Source organism: Oncorhynchus clarkii, chromosome 4 (assembly GCF_045791955.1).
Source record: "Oncorhynchus clarkii lewisi isolate Uvic-CL-2024 chromosome 4, UVic_Ocla_1.0, whole genome shotgun sequence".
NCBI classification, from domain to species: Eukaryota; Metazoa; Chordata; class Actinopteri; order Salmoniformes; family Salmonidae; genus Oncorhynchus; species Oncorhynchus clarkii.
This window is the reverse complement of record NC_092150.1, coordinates 42885403-42908138: the sequence shown is the minus strand read 5'-3', so window position 1 is coordinate 42908138 and position 22736 is coordinate 42885403. Positions and strand designations below refer to the sequence as shown.

The following is a 22736-nucleotide window of genomic DNA, read 5'->3' as shown; positions in this document are numbered from 1 at the left end:
ACAAAAATACACAGCCATTTTTCCAGTCAAAGAGAGGAGTCACAAAAAGTAGAAATAGAGAAAATTCATCACTAACCTTTGATCTTCATCAGATCTCACTCATAGGACTTCATGTTACACAATACATGTATGTTTTGTTCGATAAATTTCATATTTATATCCAAAAATCTCTGTATACATTGGCACGTTATGTTTTGCCTCCAAAACATCCGGTGAAAGTGCAGATAGCTATGTCAATTTACAGAAATACTCATCATAAATGTTGATGAAAATACAAGTGTTATGCATGGAATTAAAGATATACTTCTCCTTAATGCAACCGCTGTGTCAGATTTCAAAAAAAGCTTTATGGAAAAAGCACACCATGGAATAATCTGAGTACAGCGCTCAGACCAAAACAAGCAATATAGATACCCGCCATGTTATGGAGTCAACAAAAGTCAGAAATAGCATTATAAATATTCACTTACCTTTGATGACCTTCACCAGAATGCACTCCCAGGAATCCCAGTTCCACAATAAATGTTAGTTTTGTTCGATAAAGTCCATCATTTATGTCCAAATACCTCCTTTTTGTTTGCGCATTTAGTACAGTAATCCAAATGCGCAGGCACTAGGTCCAGACAAAGTAAAAAATGTTATATTACAGTTCGTAGAAACATGTCAAACGATGAATATAATCAATCTTTAGGATGTTTTTATCATAAATCTTCAATGTTTCAACCGGAGAATTCCTTTGTCTTTAGAAATGAAAGGGAACGGAACGGAAGGGAACGGAGCTAACTCTCGCCTGACTGAGCATATGGCCTTCTGGCAGACCCATGACTCAATCAGCTCTCATTCTCTCCCACTTCACAGTAGAAGCCTGAAACAAGGTTCTAAAGACTGTTGACATCTAGTGGAAGCCTTAGGAAGTGCAATATGATAATATGGATAGGCTAAGACTTGAAAACCTACAAACCTCAGATTTCTTCTTGGTTGGATTTTTCTCAGATTTTTGCCTGCCATATGAGTTCTGTTATACTCACATTGATCATTCAAACTGTTTTAGAAACTTCAGAGTGTTTTCTATCCAAATCTAATATGCATATCCTAGCATCTGGGCCTGAGTACCAAGCATTTTACTCTGGTCACGCTTTTCATCCGGGCGTGAAAATACTGCCCCCTACCTCAAAGAAGTTAAGAGATCTTCCGTGTCCTTGTTGTATCTATACATCTGTCTCCCGAGTGGCGGAGCGATCTAAGGCACTGCATCTCAGTGCAAGAGGCGTCATTACAGTCCCTGATTCCGGCCATGATTGGTGAGTTCCATAGGGCGGCGCACAATTGGCCCAGCATTGTCCGGGTTTGGCCCGGGGTAGGCCGTAATTGTAAATAATAATTTGTTCTTAACTGACCTGCCTAGTTAAATAAAACATTTTAATATATCAGTCATAGTAAGTTCATTTTAGATAACAGCTCCTTAAAAGCACCCGCGTAGGTCTGCTGTAAACACATTTTCATTTCACGTGAACTTCATTTCACTTTAACTTTTAACATATATTTAGAAAGGCTTCATATAGTATTCCAGTGTTAGTTATCCACTGAGCTTTACTTTTGTTCCTGCTCTCCCCACTCCTCTCCCTACTGTCAGAGTTTAATGTCATTGCTTAGGGAATTAATTTGTGTGCTCATGCACACTTACATTATCTCCCTTTCCCTCTCTCAGCTAGGCCTGCAATAATTTATACAGTACGTTAATACAGCAGATTAACAGACATAAACGTTCTGTTTTCCCACATAATTTGTCATGTTCTATGACTACGGAAAGAAAGAAAGAAAAATGAAAGAAAGAAAGTGATTGCATCTGAAATGTAGTTCTTTACAACAGTTGAGTCAGGAGGGAGAGGGGGAGAGCTAGATAGATAATAGAGAGGGATTCATGCAGAGGGATCAATATTCATTAAGAGAAGCTAGACCTCCTTATACATTCTCTTTAACACGGCTAGGGCCTCATGCTTACACACAAGCTGAACTATAGAGGACACACACGAACACACATACACTGGACAGCTAGAGGGTAGAGGAGGAGGCAAAGAACCAGCGAGAGAGAAATTGAGGTGTTTGTGTGTGTATGTGTGCGTGCCACTAGCAGCCCCTTAGACAGACAGACAGCAGGCGTGCGTGTGAGGAAGACGACCCTGGAATACCAATGAGCTGACCCACCCCCCCTCCTTCCTACACACACACACACACACACACACACACAGGCCTCCGGAGGTCATAGAGCGAGTCAATCATTTCGCCCAACCTGAAATGAGCCTGTGTGTGTGCAGGGCCGGCAGCTGTCAGGGGCCAGGAGTAGCAGACATTAATGAACCAGATGAATAGTGCAAAAATTCCCAAATACAAACAGGACAGTTGACATTTTTCATCTGTCAAAAGAAGAAGATTCAGGAAAATACCATGGTCCTTGTTTAACCCTTTACTGGCTACAGCTGCTGCCTGCCTCCCCCTCCTTTCTCTGTTTTTCTCTCTTCTCTCTCTTTCTCCTCTCTCTCTCATTAGCTCGCTCGCTCTCTCTCTCTCTCGGAATACATGCAGTAACCCTACATATCCCCCTGCCCCACACACTGTGCTAGTGTGGGTAAGTGATGGTGCAGCGGGGGGAATGTCCAGGGGAGAGACTTCCTGCTGAGATTCTAGCACAATCATCCTTATTTCTCATTGGCCGATGTGACAGAGGCTGTCTTAACAATATCCACCACTCATTGGGCTCCTTGATCTCTATTTTATCTCCTCCTGTTGGCACTCTGAGATGGAGGGACGGGCCAAGGGATGGAGAGAGGGGTATAGTAACTGCTTCAATGGAAGCAATGTGTCTCGTTTTCTATCCTCCCCTCGTTGCTGGGCAATTTTCCAGTTGCTTGATTAAGCGGTGGTAAATTATAAAGCTGGTGTGAGGAAGAGAGAGGACAGAGGGAGAGAGAGCGTAACATCTGGAAGAAAAGTGACACCAGTCTCAATGGCTACTTCTGCTAATGTCTGCCTCTCCTCTCCTAGCTCTTCCCTGCCTCCCCCTTTTCTCCACCCTCCCTATAGCCTCCTTCCCCTCTCCGCCACTATTCATCCTCTTTGTGGCTACAGTCTTCATACTGGAAACAGAGAGATGAAAAATGGCATGCACAAGTTCATCTAACTCTGGGGATGTAGATAAAGGTCCTCATTGCCAAAACCCTGAGGTATCCCTTTAAGTCCAATGGTCATTGAGAAGGCCACATTCAGATAGTGTAGTAGTGTTTCAGTAGTGTGCTGTTTGTCTTCCACGAAGCAGAACATGTGTGTCACTAAATGATCTCTCTCTGCCTCCCTCAGATGGCAGCTCTCCAGAGCCCGTTCTATGGCGATAAGATGAACCTGTACTCTCTGTGTAAGAAGATAGAGCAGTGTGACTACCCTCCGCTCCCTTCCGACCACTACTCTGAAGAGGTACCGCTTCAACACCCACTTTACCCTCTTTCACCCTACCATCTCTCCCTCTCTCTCACCCCCAAATCACCTCATTGTACTGTGGGGTCTGGAATTATTGACACCCTTGATAAAGATGAGCAGAAATGACTGTTTAATTCAAGTATTTGAGCAATTTTGTATACAACATTTTGTAAATTATATTATTTTATACTAATGCAATTGCTCGGAGAACGATTTTGTTTAACAAGTAATACTGTTATTTTCTTCAAAAAAGCAAGGGGTCAAATTTATTGTCACCCTTGTTTTCAATACCTTTCAATACAATATATATCCTTGTGAGGATAATGGCACTGAGCCTTTTTCTAAAATGAGTTGGAGAACACATTGGGAGGGATCTTAGACAATTCCTCCGTACAGAATCCTTCCAGGGCCCGGATTCCCGATAGTGAAAGTTACATAGGCTTAGGAGTGTTTTTAATGATGCATCTTTCCCAGAACACCATGCAGAGAGATCGTTTTCTAAGTGTGTCGTCGAGGCTTGTGTCGAATCTGATAGGGTCGAAAGGCAACGCTGCCTTCGGGTCTGCTTTACATTCAAATCTTACCTTAACATTAGAATTATTGCACCATACTGATGGCAGATCAGCTCCTAGAAAGATATTACCTAAGACTGCAAATATTGAGACGGCTTATTGTAATGTTTTCCCAGAATCATGCACTAAATCAAGATTTGGCACCTCATTGCGCACATGCTAGGCTGCACAGCGTGAAATATATAGGGACATATTACGGACGGTAGCCTACAAGTAGCAAAATAGAACTCTGAACATGAAATGTATTTCCATTTTATTAAAATAGGCCTACAGCCTACTGTATTTATATTTTAATGCAGTCATCTCAGTTTTTATTTTAAGTATGTTTTTATATGTCGCTTGTTGGTATCAATTGCGCAGACATTGGCAACTTTGTATTTTAGTCAACTTTGTTCTGAGGTTATCGGTGGGCACAGAGAGACATAAACCATGTTATTCTATGTTTAGTGGAGATCGTCTGTGTATAAAGTGATGCTGATGGACAACAAAAAAACATCTAACGACAAAATTAGCTGTTTGGTGGGTGGTCTGAGGCAGGCGTTAGATTACGAGCGTTTTTAAGAGCAACGTTAATGCAATGGTTTTGTGAACAGCTTGGCGATATAACAGTGCTCCTACGAAGGTTCTAACAATGAACTTAGCCTTCAGATGCTTTTGGGAAATTTTGCAATGGCATGTCTCAGTCTCTGTACTTGAAACCCATTACAAACCTGTGGTTTGAATTGAAGAGGGCAGTACATAAGCACAGATGAAGGATATCAAGAATCTGGAAGTATTCTGTGAGGAGTAATGGTCTAAGATCCCTCCCAATGTGTTCTCCAACTCATCAAATGTTTTAGAAAAAGGCCCAGTGCCATTATCCTCGCAAGGTGGTGTTTTGAAAGGTATTCCAAACAGGGGTGTCAATAATCTTGACCCCTATCTTTTTGAGAAAATATATATTACTTCTCTGAGCAATTGTATACGTAAACAATAATATAATTTCCCCAATTTTATTTTTGCCAACAATATAAATTTTTCATATACATAATTTCAGACCTCACTGTAGATCCAACTATACAGATGTCGGATCTTAATTTGACACTTTTCATTGCATGAGGGAAAAAATCCTTTAACAGGAGGATTTGAATATATTTAGAGTCACCGCCAGGGGGCAACTGGAAGCGGTGATTTAATATACAATGCAGTACTGTACCTACATTTTATCTTATGTAGTCTATGTGCAGGCTACAGCACGTCTCTTGTTAATTCATATGTGGGTTATAATGAATTGACATTTGAAGGGGGTAGGTGTATTTTTTTTGTTCGGGAAATGTAGTTGATTTAGATCAATTGTTTTATTAAATGTTGAAGGCTAGCAATAGGCAAAATACATTTTTGTAATTGTATAAATGTATATTTTTTGGTCGAGTGACCATCTTATTTACATAAGTATGTATTCAGGCCCTTTGCTATGAGACTTGAAATTAAGCTCAGTTGCATCCTGTTTCCATTGATCATCCTTGAGATGTTTCTACAAATTGATTGGAGTCCCCCTGTGGTAAATTCAATTGATTGGACATGATTTGGAAAGGCACACAGCTGTCTATATAAGATCCCACTGTTGACAGTGCATGTCAGAGCAAAAACCAAGCCATGCAGTCGAAGGGATTGTCCGTGGATCTGGGGAAGGGTACCAAAACATTTCTGAACCATTGAAGATCCCCAAGAACACAGTGTCCTCCATCATTCTTAAGTGGAAGAAGTTTATATCCACCACGACTCTTCCTAGAACTGTGCACCCTGCCAAACTGAGCAATTGGGGGAGAAGGGCCTTAGTCAGGAAGGTGACCAAGAACCCGATGGTCACTCTGACAGAGCTCCAGAGTTCCTCTGTGGAGATGGGAGAACCTTCCAGAAGGACAACCATCTCTGCAGCACTCCACCAATCAGGCCTTTATAGGTAAAGTGGCCAGATGGAAGCCACTCCTCAGTAAAAGGCACATGACAGCCCGCTTGGAGTTTGCCAAAAGGCACCTAAAGACTCTCAGACCATGAGAAACAAGATTGTCTGGTCTGATGAAACCAAGGTTGAACTTTTTGGCTTGAATGCCAAGCATCACGCCTGGAGGAAACCGGGCACCATCCCTATGGTGATGCATGGTGGTGGTAGCATCATGCTGTGGGGATGTTTTTCAGCGGGACTGGGAGACTAGTCATTATTCGTGGGGGACGACATGCTTACTGTGGCCTTGTTTAGTTCAGTTACCTTCCCTTTCTTGGGTACAGGTGGGCATTTTGAAGCAAGTGGGGACAACAGACTGGGATGGGGAGAGATTTAATATGTCTGTAAACACACCCGCCAGCAGGTCTGCACATGCTCTGAGGATGCTGCTTGGAAGCTTTGCGAAGGTGAACACGCTTTAATGTCTTACGTTGGCCACGGAGATCGGGGGCACACAGTCCTTGTGAGCGGTGGGGGCCCGCGTCGCTAGCTCCGTGTTTTTTTCCCTCAAAGGGGGCAAAGGTGTTTAGCTTGTCCAGGAGCGAGGAGTTGTGTCCACAACGTGGCCGGCTTTCCCTTTATAGTCAGATTTTTTTGGACTCCCTTCCACATGCGTCTTGTGTAGGAGCCGTTAAATTGCGGCTCAGGTTTGTCCCTGTACTGTTGTTTTGCCTCATTGATTGCCTTACGGAGGACATAGATGGTCTGTTTGTACACATCCATGTTCCCAGTCACCTTGCCATGGTTAAATGTGGTGGTTCGCTCTTTCAGTTTTGCACGAATGCTGCCACCTATCCATGTTTTTTTGGTTTGCATAAGTTTTAATCATCACAGTAGGAACAACATCCTCTATCCATTTCCTGATTAACCCAGGCACCGAGTCTGTGTATACGTCAATACAATTCCCAGAGGCGACCCGGAACATTTCTCAGTCCGCGTGTTCAAAATAATCTTGAAGCATAGATTCTAATTGGTCAGACCAACATTGAACAGTTCTTACCAAGGGAACTTCCGGCTTAAGTTTCTGCCTATAGTGTGTGTGCGTGCGTGCATGAGTCTCGCTAGTCGCTACACATCTTCCCCCACCCAGCCCCCATATCACCCCTCTATCACCACATCCAGGAAAGAGAGAGATGGGAAGGGAAAGAGCGAGATATGGAGAAGGAGATGGAGGGATGGGATGGGATGGGTGTTGCCTGCAGCGACTGTCTGGATATAAACAATGCTCCTGAAGCATCGGCAGGAAACTGTCAGCTGCTCATCTTTGTTGTGTCATTTACTGTCTCCTCCGTTTGCTCCCCCCTTCTCTCCCCCCTCCACCTGACACCATCCCTCCGTCCCCCCTCCATCTCTGCTGCGAAGAGGCAAATCAGTATTTTACATATCTGAATCTCTTCATCGCTAATCCCCCTCTTTCTCCATTCTGTGGGACTAAGACTGTTTGCATTTGCATCACACACACACCCTGACACACACACACGCGCGCGCACACAACACTCACTTTTACACTGTTCTTTATTGAGCTGCTACTCTGTTCTTTATTTTACTCTTATTATTATTATTATTATTATCTATCCTGATGCCTAGTCACTTTACCCTGTCTTCATGTACATGTTTACCTCAAATATCATATACCTCTGCACATTGATCTGGTACTCTCTGTATATAGCTCCATTCTTGTGTATTTTATTCCTCGTGTTACTTTTTATTTGTATTATTATTTTTAAACCCTGCATCGTTGGGAAGGGCTCGTAAGCAAGCATTTCACTATAAAGTCTAGACCAGTTGTTTTCGACTCATGTGACGAATACCATTTGATTTGATTTGACACACACCGTACACTGCATGACGAGGACTCGCCGGGCCTAGCGCCACCCAACAGCCAGGAAATTGACAATTTATAGTGACCTTAAACAGGCGCTTTCGATCTTAATTTTTTACCTTATTTTTTTTTATGATGGCGGTCGCTGTTCCACCTCTGAACCGTCTATCTGCTCCAATCAGTGGCTCCGCTCGGCTTCAAGTGTAAAGGCTGTCTCCGAGACGGTGTGTGTGTCTATGTAATACACGTGCATGTGTCTCTGCCTGATTTGGCGATGTGCAAGCCACGTGTGTGTGTGTGTGTGTGTGTGTGTGTGTGTGTGTGTGTGTGTGTGTGTGTGTGTCTCTCAGGTTGGCTGGAAGTCGATTCACAAGGCCTTGGGGAAATTAACATACTTACCCCCCCCCTGCTGTATTTAGTTACCACACCTGTAGCTTGTTAGCTGCTATTGAAACAGGAAGAGGGTGAGAATGAGATATTTGTGTTTCTGTCATTAGATTTGTTCATTTGTCTGGAATGTTCTTTTAACACGAGACAGGCGGCTCACTTTGTACTGTCTCTCAGTATACTGTCTAATAGCTGATATCTCTGTCTTCCTCTCTCTGTTTTCTGTCTCCATCTCTCTCTCTCTCGCCTCTCTCTCTTCTTCCTCTCGCCATCTAGCTGAGGAAGGTGGTAGATATGTGTATTAACCCCGACCCAGAGAAGAGGCCGGACATCATGTATGTGTATGACGTCGCCAAACACATGCACGGCCAGACGCAGCAGGGCAGCTAAGTCTACACCTGAAGATAACAATACGACCCGCATCTCTTCCTCTCTTCCCTCCTCCTTTCATCCCTCGCTTCCACATAAGGACAGGCAGACACAGATCTTGTCTTTCACACAATCATGTATTGAGAAGTTCTGCAAAAAAAAAGTTCTGTAATGTAAGTGTTTTGTTTAAGAGAAGGAGGTTATGTACAGTGCATTCGTAAAGTATTCAGACCCCTTCACTTTTTCCACATTTTGCTACTTTAAAGCATTATCCTAAAATTGATAAAATGTTTTTTCCCCTCATCAATCTACACACAATACCCCATAATGACATACAGTTGAAGTCAGAAGTTTATCCAAGTACATTTAAACTCAGTTTTTCACAATTCCTGACATTTAATCAGAGTAAAAATTCCCTGTCTTAGGTCAGTTAGGATCACCACTTTATTTTAACAATGTGAAATGTCAGAATAATAGTACAGAGTGATTTATTTCAGCTTTTATTTCTTTCATCACATTCCCAGTGGGTCAGAAGTTTACATACACTCAATTAGTATTTGGTGGCATTGCCTTTTAAATTGTTTAACTTGGGTCAAACGTTTTGGGTAGCCTTCCACAAGCTTCCCACACTAAGTTGGGTGAATTTTGGCTCATTCCTCCTGACAGAGCTGGTGTAACTGAGTCGGGTTTGTAGGCCTCCTTGCCCACAAATTTTCTATGGGATTGAGGTCAGGGATTTGTGATGGCCACTCCAATACCTTGACGTTGTTGTCCTTACGCTATTTTGCCACGACTTTGGAAGTATGCTTGGGGTCATTGTCCATTTGGAAGACCCATTTGCGACCAAGCTTTGACTTCCTGACTGATGTCTTGAAATGTTGCTTCAATATATCCGCATATTTTTCCTTCCTCATGTTGCCATCTATTTTGTGAAGTACAGCAGTTCCTCCTGCAGCAAAGCACCCCCAACAACACGATGCTGCCACCCCTGTGCTTCACGGTTGGGGATGGTATTCTTTGGCTTGCAAGCCTCACCCTTTTTCCTCCTAACATAACGATGGTCATTATGGCCAAACAGTTCTATTTTTGTTTCATCAGACCAGAGGACATTTCTCCCAAAAGTACAGTCTTTGTCCCCATGTGCAGTTGCAAACCATAGTCTGGCTTTTTTTATTGCGGTTTTGGAGCAGTGGCTTCTTCCTTGTCGAACGGCCTTTCAGGTTATGTCGATATAGGATTAGTTTTACTGTGGATATAGATATTTTTGTACCTGTTTCCTCCAGCATCTTCACAAGGTATTTTGCTGCTGTTCTGGGATTGATTTGCACTTTTCGCACCAAAGTACGTTAATCTCTAGGAGACAGAACGCGTCTACTTCCTCAGCGGTATGACGGCTGCATGGTCGCATGGTGTTTATACTCGTGTACTATTGTTTGTACAGATGAACATGTTACCTTCAGGCGTTTGGAAATTTCTCCCAAGGAATAACCAGACTTGTGGAGGTCTACAATTTTCTTTCTGAGGTCTTGGCTGATTTTCCCATGATGTCAAGCAAAGAGGCACTGAGTTGGTAGGTAGGCCTTGAAATACATCCACAGGTACACCTCCTATTTACTCAAATGATGTCAATTAGCCTACCAGAAGCTTCTAAAGCCATGACATAATTTTCTGAAATTTTCCAAGCTCTTTAAAGGCACAGTCAACTTAGTGAATGTAAACTTCTGACCCACTGGAATTGTGATACAGTGAAGTATAAGTGAAATAATCTGTCTGTAAACAATTGTTGTAAAAATGACTTGTCATGCACAAAGTAGATGTCCTAACCGACTTTCCGAAACTATAGTTTGTTAACAAGAAATTTGTGGAGTGGTTGAAATTTTTTTTAATGACTCCAACCTAAGTGTATGTAAACTTCTGACTTTAACTGTATAAAAATAATAATATGAAATATTACATTGAGATAAATATTCAGACCCTTTACTCAGTACTTTGTTGAAGCACCTTTGGCAGTGATTATAGCCTTGAGTCTTCCCATTCAGATCCTCTCAAACTCTGTCAGGTTGGATGGGGAGTGTCGCTGCACAGCTATTTTCAGGTCTCTCCAGAATTGTTCGACCGGGTTCATCTATGAGACAGCCTATAGGGAGGAGGTCAGAGAACTGGCAGTGTGGTGCCAGGACAACAACCTCTCTCTCAATGTGAGCAAGACAAAGGAGCTGATCGTGGACGACAGGAAAAGGCGGGCCGAACAAGCCGCCCTTAACATCAACGGGGCTGTAGTGGAGCGGGAAGAGTTTCAAGTTCCTTGGTGTCCACATCACCAACGAACTATCATGGTCCAAACAGACCAAGACAGTCGTGAAGAGGGCTGAAAAGATTTGGCATGGGTCCCCAGATTCTCAAAAAGTTCTACGGCTGCACCATTGAGAGCATCCTGACCGGTTGCATCACCGCCTGGTATGGCAACTGCTCGGGCATCTCACCGTAAGGTGCTATAGATGGTAGTGCGTACGGCCCAGTATATCACTGGGGCCAAGATTCCTGCCATCCAGGACATATATATATATATATATAGGCAGTGTCAGAGCATAACCCATACAATTGTCAGAGACTTCAGTCACTCAAGTCATTGACTGTTAACGGAGCGCCATGTCTCGGACCAAAAGGCTCTTCAACAGCTTCTACCCCCAAGCTATAAGACTGCTGAAAAAATAATCAAATAGCCACCGGACTATTACATTGACCCATTTGTTTTGTACACTGCTGCTACTCGCTGTTTATTATCTATGCATAGTCACTTCACCCTTACCTACATGTACAAATGACCTCAACTAACCTGTACCACCACACACAGACTCGGTACCGGTACCCCCTGTATATAGCCTCGTTATTGTGTTACTTTTTGTTATTCTTTTGTTTTATTTTTTAACTGTTCTTGAACTGCACTGTTGGTTAAGGGCTTGTAAATAAGCATTTCACGGTAAGTTCTACACTTGTTGTTTTCAGCTCATTGATTTGATTTGAAGTCCGGCCTCTGGCTGGGCCACTCAAGGACATTGAGACTTGCCCCGAGACCACTCCTGAGTTGTCTTGGCTGTGTGCTTAGGGTCGTTGTCCTGTTGGAAGGTGAACCTTCACCCATCTGAGGTCCTGAGCGCTCTGGAGCAGGTTTTCATCAAGGATCTCTCTCATCAAGGATCTCTTGCTCCGTTCATCTTTCCCTCGATCCTGACTGGTTTCCCAGTCCCTCCCTCTGAACAACATCCCACAGCATGAGGCTGCCACCACCATGCTTCACCATAGGGATGGTATTGGCCAGGTGATGAGCGGTGCCTGGTTTCCTCAAGACGTAACATTTGGCATTCAGGCCAAAGAGTTCAATCTTGGTTTCATCAGACCAGAGAATCTTGTTTCTTATGGTCCGAGTCCTTTAGGTGTCTTTTGGCAAAATCCAAGTGGGCTGTCATGCACCTTTTACTGAGGAGTGACTTCGATCTGGCCTCTCTACCATGAAGGCCTGATTGGTGGAGTGCTGCAGAGAAGGTACTCCCATTTCCACAGAGTGAACTTCGGGTTCTTGGTCACCTCCCTGACCAAGGCCCTTCTATCCCGATTGGGTGGCCAGCTCTAGGTAGAGTCTTGGTGGTTCCAAGATTCTTCCATTTGCGAATGATGGAGGCCACTTTGTTCTTGGGGACCTTTAATGCTGCAGAAATGTGTTGGTACCCTTCCCCAGATCTGTGCCTCGACACAATCCTGTCTCGGTGCTCTACCGATAACTCTTTCTACCTCCTGGCTAGGTTTTTGCTCTGACATGCACTGTCAACTGTGGGACCTTATATAGACAAGTGTGTGCATTTCCAAATCATGTCCAATCAATTTAATTTACCACAGGTAGAGTCCAATCAAGTTGTATGAACAAATCAAGGATGATCAATGGAAACAGGATGCACCTGAGCTCAAGTTCGAGTCTCATAGTAAAGGGTCTGAATACTTATGTAAATAAGGTATTTCTGTTTTTTATTTTGTCTAAAATCCTGGTTTCTCTTTGTCATTATGGGTTATTGTGTGTAGATTGGGGAAAGATTTTTTTTAAATACATTTTATAATAAAATAAACAAGTGTCACATTTGACTAATACAACAGGTGAAACGCTTAGTTTACAACAGGTGAAACGCTTAGTTTACAACAGGTGAAACGCTTAGTTTACAACAGGTGAAACGCTTAGTTTACAACAGGTGAAACGCTTAGTTTTACAACAGGTGAAACGCTTACTGTAAAACGCTTAGTTACAAGCCCTTAACCAACAATGCAGTTCAAGAAATAGAGTTAAGAAAATATTTACTAAATAAACTTTAGTAAAAAATGTAATAAAAAGTAAAATAACAGTAACGAGGATGTATACAGGGGGTACCGAGTCAATGTGCAGGTTGTGCAGGGGTACAGGCTAGTCAAGGTAATTTCTACATGTAGTTAGGGGTAAAGTGGCTATGCATAGATAATAAACAGCATGACACTGTAACGTAACAAAATGTAGAATAAGTAAAGAGGTCTGAATACTTTCCCGAATGCACTGTGTCCCAGATATATCCTTTTTCTGTTCCTGTTGTGTTTAAAGATTGCTGCGGTTAAGAAACGTACAATGTTTCTGTTGTACCCTCCTGGCCCTGCCCTGGGGTGATGGAGGACTTTCAGAGGATTAGGATCTCAAGTTAGGATTCAACATTAAGTAGTCTGCTGACACCTGTGTTACTGATGCATTTTGATAAATATCAATGAATATGTACTATATACAAACACACACACACAGCAGAATCTGCAAAATATTAATGTTGAGTATTGTTATTTTAGGAACAGAATACTGTTAAGTGTAGATTATCTGTAGATTAGATTCTAAATCGTAACAACAACCAGACAGGAAAAAAAGAAGTAAGTGTTTTAATGGTTAAATGTTGCTGCGTTGCACTTTTTACCCCGGTACTGATAGGAAGGTATGGTAATATGACAGTGAATGTATTTCAGGAAGGATTGTGCTATGTATTTTACCATAAAGCAGGGTAGTGAGCGAGAGAGAGAGCGCAAGAGTGCGAGAACTAGGAATGAGGTACAGTAGGTAGAGAGACGTCGCTAGTTAACAGCAAGGTTATACATGTATGTACTTGGTAATGTAGATTTTATTGCTAGATATTGCTGCACTGTTGGAGCTAGAAACATAAGCATTTCGTTGCACCTGCGATAACATCTACAGACCGTGTACATGACCAATAAATTCTGATTTGATTTCATTTTAATGTTAATGAAATAATAACTAATATAAAAGCTTTGTCTGGTTAGTGCAGTCCATGACATGAGAAACAAATGAAAACAGAAGTGCCTGTTAAAGTATATTAGTGATAATTCTAACTAATACTCCAACCCTATATTTTAGTTTTAAAATAAGCCCACTCTTAGATTTACGAGTAGGCTCACCATAGATTTGAAATAGGATAGCTAGTAATCAACCATTTTGTTTTGTTTTTGTGTGTGCTTTAGTTTTTTATCGGTGGTAGGGTGGTTTACTGAACTGATGCCTAAGTTTAACAATGATCACGTTGACACATCAAATCACCATTTGTGCTGATGTCTGCCCTTGTTTGATTGGGGAAATGAACAACAGTGATACAATGCAGGAGGTACAGGATCCAACTCATTTCCTTTGCACGTCTTGCTGATGTTTTTCTTTGTTTCCACAGTTCTCCACAATGTCCCACCAACTGATTGTTTGCTATATTCCATTTCAATATTCAAGTTCTGTCTTTTACAAACTCAGTCCTCTGTACACGCCATTATTACACCTTTGATGCCTTTCTCTACTCATCTTTCAGTGTCTGTAACTAATGGAAAATTAGCTGAACAGTAAGGGAGTTTTGTTAGTTACAATACATGCCTTATCAATAATGTCCTACTATCAGAATGGCTTTTGCACAGCGCCATCATCAGTTTATGGAAACTGTAGAAAAGATTATACCAAATGTAAAATGGTATTTATTTGATCAGATAACAATTAAGAGGATTGACAGTTTATTCAAGTGTCTTTTTAAATGTTTTATTCTATAACCCCCCCACCACCTTGCTTTTCTTTCGGCTCTTGTTTTGGTAAAGAAAAACATAATTTATTCCTATTGCTTTGTAGAAGATTAAAGATGCAGTCTAGGATCTTAAGCGCTTACAAATTCGTAAAAGATATTGTATAAATTTGAATTCGTAACATATATGAATTGCAAAAAAAACAGCATTTCTACAAAATGCAGGATGTAGTACACAATTTTCGGGATCCGTTTTGGCTTGTACTGGCTATAATTATACAAAACCTCTGCAGGATCACTTTAAGTAATGTATTTGCCTTAAAATAATATTTTTTTAAACCTGTAAACACTCACAGGTTGTCGTATGGAGGAAAGCACCAAGGCTCTTTTTTTAATGCTCATTGAGGGCGCACGCACACTGTTCTTGCGCTCGATTAGATTGCTCACAGGGGTGATGACCTCTGCTCCATTGGTAGTGTGATGAGGATACTACACTCCCCTACATATTTATTTGGACAGTGAAGCTAAAACTTTTAATTTGGCTCTATACTCTAGCTTTTTGGATTTGAGATCAAATGTTTTATGAGGCAACAGCACATGATGTCACCTTTTTATTTGAGTATATTTTCATACTTATTTTTTACTGTTTAGAAATGAAAGCACTTTGTATCTAGTCCCCCCCATTTGAAGGTGTAGTAAGTATTTGGACAAATTCACTTATAGTGTATTACAATGAGAGAAAAGTTTAGTATATGGTCCCATATCCCTACACGCAATGACTACATCAAGCTTGTGACTTTACAAATTTGTTGGATGCATTTGCAGTTTGTTTTGGTTGTGTTTGGGATGATGTTGTGACCAATAGAAATGAATGTTTAATGGTTGTCATGTGAGTCACTTTAATTGTAAATAAGAATATATGTTTCTGAAAACTTCTACATTAATGTGGATCCTACCATGATTAGGGATAATCATGAATTAATTGTGAATATTGATGAGTGAGAAAGTAAGTTACAGGCATGAATAGTATATCCCCCACCCCTGAAAACATTATGCTAACCTCCCATGTTATTGGTAATGGTGAGAGGTTTGTTTTTGGGTCATGAACCTTTGTGCATCTGTAAGTGAATTTGTTCGAATACTATAAGTGCATTCATGTCTAGCCGCTAAAACGGCTATGTATGAAAATACCCTCAAATAAACGGTGGCATTCTGCACTGTCGTCTCGTACAAAACATTTAATCTCAAGTCCAAAATGCTGGAGTATAAAACCAAATTAAAACTTTTAGATTCACTGTCCAAATAAATACGTAGATGAGTGTATATTATTCCTACCAGCCCCCTGAAGTTCTTATTGAAGTATTGGGGAGAAAAACATGTTTTTGAACATTTCATGGCTGTCTTTCAAGATGTGCATCATAATTGCTTTGTATGCTAACTGAATGCAATAAAGTTAAAAGTATTTTGCAACATTGTCTGGATGATAATATGTCCGCCCGCATACACTTCTTTTGAATGAAGATAGATCACAGAAAATCTCAACTCGTTCAGACATCATTCTATCAGTGAATGCCTGACTGTACAGTCAATCAAATCCTGTCACATGCTTTATACTGTACACTGCTTGTCAAATGAGAAATGCTCGCTAACAAGGATGTATACAACATTTGAGAGAAATAAGCTTTTTGGGTGGTTTTAAACCTTTTTGGGATCTTTTTTTAAACTCATGAAACGGGACCAACACTTATTTTAAAAAAAATATGTTTTTTAATGTTACCTTTATTTATCTAGGCAAGTCAGTAAAGAACAAATTGTTATTTAAAGGACGTCCTACACCGGCCAAACCCGGACAACGCTGAGCCAATTGTACGCCGCCCTATGGGACTCCTAATCACGACCGGTTGTGATACAGCCTGGATGGTTTCTTTACATGTTGCATTTTTGTTCAGTGAATAAACATGATTGTTTTTGTGTTATGAGAACATTTACCACAAACTAACAAATGTTCTGGGAACTTTCACAGAACCAATTTTGGTTTGCTAGGAAAACTTTACTGGTACATTGTGTTATTACATTACCTGGAAACCTAATTAGAAATTATGCAGGATGTTCTGTGGTGGTTGTTACAAATGTATAACATTTCAATGAATGTTAGGATACATATATATTTTAAGGGGATAGATCAGCTATGAAATTAGCAGGTAGAATTGAAGTCTATCAAATAACATAATTTCAAATCCTCTTATACACCATGGCCAGTTTATTAGGTAAACCCATCTACTACTGGGTTGGACCCCCTCTGCCCCAGAACAGCCTGAATTCTTGGGGGCATGGACATGTTGCTCAATTCATATCAAGGGACCTAACCTATGCCAGGAAAATATTCCCCACACTATTACACCACCACGAGCCTGTACCATTGACATAAGGCACAATGCTGCTTATGCATATCCTGACTCTCCCATCAGAATGACGCAACAAGAACCAGGATTCGTCGGACCAGGCAATGTTTTTCCACTCCTCAATTGACCAGTGTTGGCGATCGTGTGCCTATTGGAGCCGCTCTTTTTGCTTTTAGCTGATAGGAGTGGAACCTGTGTCTTCGTCTGCTGCAATTGCCCATCCATGACAAGGATTGGAGAGTTGTGCTTTCCGAGATGCCTTTCTGCACATCACAGTTGTACTGCGCCGTTATTTGCCTGTTTGTGGCCCGCCTGTTAGCTTGCACAATTCTTGCCATTCTCCTTCAACCTCTCATCAATGAGCTGTTTTTGTCTGCAGGACTGCCTTTGAGTGGATGTTTGTCGCACCATTCTCTGTAAACCCTAGACCAGTGGTCACCAACCTTTTTCTAAGTCTAGATCAATTTCTTAGTCCAAAAGCTAACCGAGATCTACCTCTCAAGATTTTTTTTAAACATGACTTAAACATAAGTCTATTAAAAATGATTCTGTAGCAATTAGGTTTGTGCAGTAGGCTATAGGCCCAATACATTATCACTGCACATAATTTGCCCTGCCAATGTTCTTCTCAGACCATTTTGAAATTAGATTTCAAAATTGTAGGTACAGTATATGATCACACTGGTAATAGATAATTTGTTGTATCACTTGTGAGGCACAGCCGTGTGCACAATAATTAGCTTTTTTTTATTGTACTGAACTGATGGCATGCATTTGATGGTCAGTCTGAGGGGAGGAAGCAACAGTGAGGCTACCTCTCACCCCGCTCACTGTCCCTCCGCAGAGAAAAGGGGACACAGTCTTCCAGATGGAGAAACTCAAGTCGCACTGCATTATTTCTGCCTCATACACCAATTCATGTTCTTACTCCTATGACCAGATGATGTGAAATATTCCTTGATTAAAAAAAATATAAGACGCTAATAATAACAACGCAAGTTTGACACACTTTGCTATACTCATACATTGCAGCTTCAGTGCACGATGAAGTAGGAAGAACGCGCATTTTAAGTCTTACAAAATTGTTAGTGTTGGCAGTGCTGAATAACAACTTAAACATGAACTTAGTTATAAAAACATTAGCTCTTTGCTGTATTCTGTGTCTCGCTCTAGTCATGGTTTTAAAACTTTTGAAATCTCACAGTATCAACTTTGCTGTGCGCTCAAGGTTTCTTTTTACAGCCTATGGCTGCAGACACGGTGAGCTGAGCTATCTGATTGGCCAGCGGTAGGCCTGTAGGTGCACTTGATTTGCTTTTCTGGGCCTGCCGTTTCATCAGACACATGAAATGATTCAAAATGGAAACACATTGCCTTTCCCGGCGCTACGGCTGGTTAATCAAGTGCAGCCACCGCCAACAGGGAATTTTTTTTTATATAATTAGGAATGCAATGCTTTAATCATTTTTTTATTTTTTATTTTACAGATTTTATTTTTATTTTTACAGACTACTGCCCTAGACATTGTTGTGCGTAAAAATCCCAGGACGCCGGGCCGTTTCTGAGATATTGGAACCTACGATCATAGCCTCCTCCTAGTCGCTTAGGTCACTAGTTTTGCCCATTCTAATGTTCAAACGAATAGTAATTGAATGCCTGTCTGCCTGCTTTATATAGCAAGCCACGGCCACGTATTTCCAGCGGCGATTTTAGCATGTAAATCTTGGTGGGGCAAAAAACAATCATGTGGGATGTTTGCCAGCAAAGCTACTACCCTTTTGTATGCCAGCAAAGCCACTACACTACTTTTGAAATGTACATAGACAGAATTCAGAACATGGGCTGTTCTTACAGTGTTCTCCCTGTACGACAAGTCAGAACCGTAGGATAAATAAAGGGGACATTTAAGCAGACAATGAAAGATCTTACAATATTCGATGATTAAATTTCTCAAAACAAGGTTTTATTTTTATTTCACCTTTATTTAACCAGGTAGACTAGTTGAGAACAAGTTCTCATTTACAACTGCGACCTGACCAAGATAAAGCATAGCAGTGTGAACAGACAACAACACAGAGTTACACATGGAGTAAACAATAAACAAGTCAATAACATAAAAAAGTCTATATACATTGTGTGCAAAAGGCATGAGGAGGTAGGCGAATAATTATAAATTAGGAGATTAACACTGGAGTGATAAATGATCAGATGGTCATGTGCAGGTAGAGATACTGGTGTGCAAAAGAGCAGAAAAGTAAATAAATAAAAACAGTATGGGGATGAGGTAGGTAAATTGGGTGGGCTATTTACCGATGGACTATGTACAGCTGCAGCGATCGGTTAGCTGCTCAGATAGCAGATGTTTAAAGTTGGTGAGGGAGATAAAAGTCTCCAACTTCAGCGATTTTTGCAATTCATTCCAGTCACAGGCAGCAAAGTCTGCAAAGTAGTTGGTGAACCAGGCAAGGCAGTCATTAGAAAAACCGAGGCTACTGAGTTTGCCGATAATAATATGGTGATTGACAGAGTCGAAAGCTTTGGCCAGGTCGATGAAGACTGCTGCACAGTACTGTCTTTTATCGATGGCCGTTATGATATCGTTTTGTACCTTGAGCGTGGCTGAGGTGCACCTGTGACCGGCTTGGAAACCAGATTGCACAGCGGAGAAGGTACGGTGGGATTCGAGATGGTCAGTGATCTGTTTGTTTACTTGGCTTTCGAAGGCCTTATAGGCAGGGCAGGATGGATATAGGTCTATAACAGTTTGTGTCCAGGGTTTCTCCCCCTTTGAAGAGGGGGATGACCGCGGCAGCTTTCCAGTCCTTGGGGATCTCAGACGATACGAAAGAGAGGTTGAACAGGCTGGTAATAGAGGTTGCGACAATGGCGGCGGATAGTTTCAGAAATAGAGGGTCCAGTTTGTCAAGCCCAGCTGATTTGTATGGGTCCAGGTTTTGCAGCTCTTTCAGAACATCTGCTATCTGGTTTTGGGTAAAGGAGAAGCTGGGGAGGCTTGGGCGAGTAGCTGCGGGGGGGAGCTGTTGGCCGAGGTTGGAGTAGCCAGGAGGAAGGCATGGCCAGCCGTTGAGAAATGCTTGTTGAAGTTTTTGATTATCATGGATTTATCAGTGGTGACCGTGTTACCTAGCCTCAGTGCAGTGGGCAGCTGGGAGGAGGTGCTCTTGTTCTCCATGGACTTTACAGTGTCCCAGAACTTTTTGGAGTTAGAGCTACAGGATGCATATTTCTGCTTGAAAAAGCTGGCCTTTGCTTTCCTGACTGACTGCGTGTATTGGTTCCTGACTTCCCTGAACAGTTGCATATCGCGGGGACTATTCGATGCTATTGCAGTCCGCCACAGGATGTTTTTGTGCTGGTCGAGGGCAGTCAGGTCTGGAGCGAACCAAGGGCTATATCTGTTCTTAGTTCTGCATTTTTTGAACGGAGCATGCTTATCTAAGATGGTGAGAAAGTTACTTTTAAAGAATGACCAGGCATCCTCAACTGACGGGATGAGGTCAATATCCTTCCAGGATACCCGGGCCAGGTCGATTAGAAAGGCCTGCTCGCAGAAGTGTTTTAGGGAGCTTTTGACAGTGATGAGGGGTGGTCGTTTGACCGCAGATACAGGCAATGAGGCAGTGATCGCTGAGATCCTGATTGAAGACAGCGGAGGTGGATTTGGAGGGCCAGTTGGGGTGAGGGTGTCCATGTTTACAGATTTAGAGTTGTACCTGGTAGGTTCCTTGATGATTTGTGTGAGATTGAGGGCATCTAGCTTAGATTGAAGGACTGCCGGGGTGTTAAGCATATCCCAGTTTAGGTCACCTAACAGAACAAACTCTGAAGCTAGATGGAGGGCGATCAATTCACAAATGGTGTCCAGGGCACAGCTGGGAGCTCAGGGGGGTCGGTAGCAGGCGGCAACAGTAAGAGACTTATTTCTGGAGAGATTCATTTTTAAAATTAGAAGTTCGAACTGTTTGGGTATGAACCTGGAAAGTATGACATTACTTTGCAGGCTATCTCTGCACTGCAACTCCTCCCCCTTTGGCAGTTCTATCTTGACGGAAAATGTTATAGTTGGGTATGGAAATCTCAGAATTTTTGGTGGCCTTCCTAAGCCAGTATTCAGACACGGCAAGGACATCAGGGTTGGCAGAGTGTGCTAAAGCAGCGAGTAAAACACAGCGGATGGAGTATTCGTCGGCAGACCAGTCATGGTGGTGCGGCGGGGCGCCGTGTTGACAGAGAATCCAAGCCAGATGGCGAAAGAGGTATTGTAGAATTTAGTTTGCTAGCCGGAAGATGTGCCTGGCTCACGGCTAACTGGTGTGGCAGTGGCTTTAGCCACTATAGCCAATCGGTAGGAGCGGTGATCCGGTGCCAAGGTCCAGAGTTTACAGCAAGGATCCGGTGGAGTATTGGGCTCTAGCCGTGTTTGAGTGGGGTTCGGGTGAACAGCTGAGTGGGCCGGGAGGTGGGCCTCAGGGATAGCTTCGGTACTAGGTGCCACGGTGAGTGCAAGCTTCGGTACTGCGTGCAAGCTAGCTCTGAAGACCAGAAGTAGTGGTCCAGGGATTACGGCAGGAATCCGGCGTTGTTGTGGAGAGACAGTCCGATACTGGTATCAAGGCTAAAAACAGGGCTGGTACCTGTGCAGAAGGTAAAAGCCTCTAGCAGTGGCAAACAATGGCTAAATAACTTGTAGCTAATTAGCTGGTTAGCTTCTGGAGGTTCTTGAATGTGTTCTAAAATAATAGCGATTCCGTATCACATTGGGTGAGGCAGGTTACCGGAAGGTATAATCTAATTAAAAATCAAAAAGAGATTGAAAATAAAATTGAAATATATATGCAAAAAATACAATAGTACACGAGAGGACGAACAAAACACGTCTTCACTGCTACGCCATCTTGGATTAAGGTTATAGGCTACATGTGCACCCCCAAGTCAGAACAGTAGGTGAAATTAAGTGAATTTAGCTAAAATGATTAGGGTGAGGCACATGGGCTACTAACAGCTTACTACATAACATACTTAGAATTACTTTCTTAGCTACAGTATACATATCTCCCTGGCATATTATATCATTTATGCAGCAGCATACAAGACATTTTTGGACTCACCATGTTGTGCTGTGCTCACAGAAAGGTGGTGCGGCGATCCTTCGTAAGCAAATTTTGTCATCAAACTTTGTCATCAAAGTCTGGCATTCTCTGAATTTATGGTGCTTTCAAGACAACTGGGAAGTTAAATCATGATGACAGTGATCTTCAACTCGTGGCTCTAGAAAGAGGCTTGAGTTACCTATTTACAATTCCGAGTTGGATGAAAGTTAAAAATGGATTTTCCCAGCCGTAGCTCGTTTTCCCCGAGTTCCCAGTTGTCTTGAACTGACTGAAGTCAGATTTTGCAGTTCCAAGTCAAGTTGTTGTGAGCACGGCACAAATCATGCTTCGTTGACAGCATGGCCAATGTTGAATGTTTATCATTTTAAACTAGGAAAAGAGACCCTTAGTCTTAGACTTGGGACCACACAGCCACTCCCCTGAATAGCAGGCAAATTATTGCTTTGCAATGCTTGCAAATAGCAACTGATTCCTTCCAAACCACTCATTGTGGAATTTGTGATTTCCAACTTGTGTAATATTTATGTCCAAT

At 42.0% G+C, this 22736-nt stretch overlaps 1 protein-coding gene across 2 annotated transcripts in view; it reads left to right on the top strand.

Moving 5' to 3' along the window:
* LOC139406830 (serine/threonine-protein kinase Nek7) overlaps nt 1-16140 on the top strand; it is a 150332-nt gene extending 134192 nt beyond the window's left edge. The window contains exons 9-10 of one of the 2 annotated variants that reach the window (XM_071149900.1): nt 3355-3468; nt 8513-16140. In XM_071149900.1, the coding sequence (XP_071006001.1) occupies nt 3355-3468; nt 8513-8626 (228 nt within the window). In that variant the 3' untranslated portion in view covers nt 8627-16140. The remainder of the gene's footprint in view (nt 1-3354; nt 3469-8512) is intronic. The other variant, XM_071149901.1, reaches the window with a different exon arrangement.
* Nucleotides 16141-22736: the final 6596 nt, after the last annotated feature.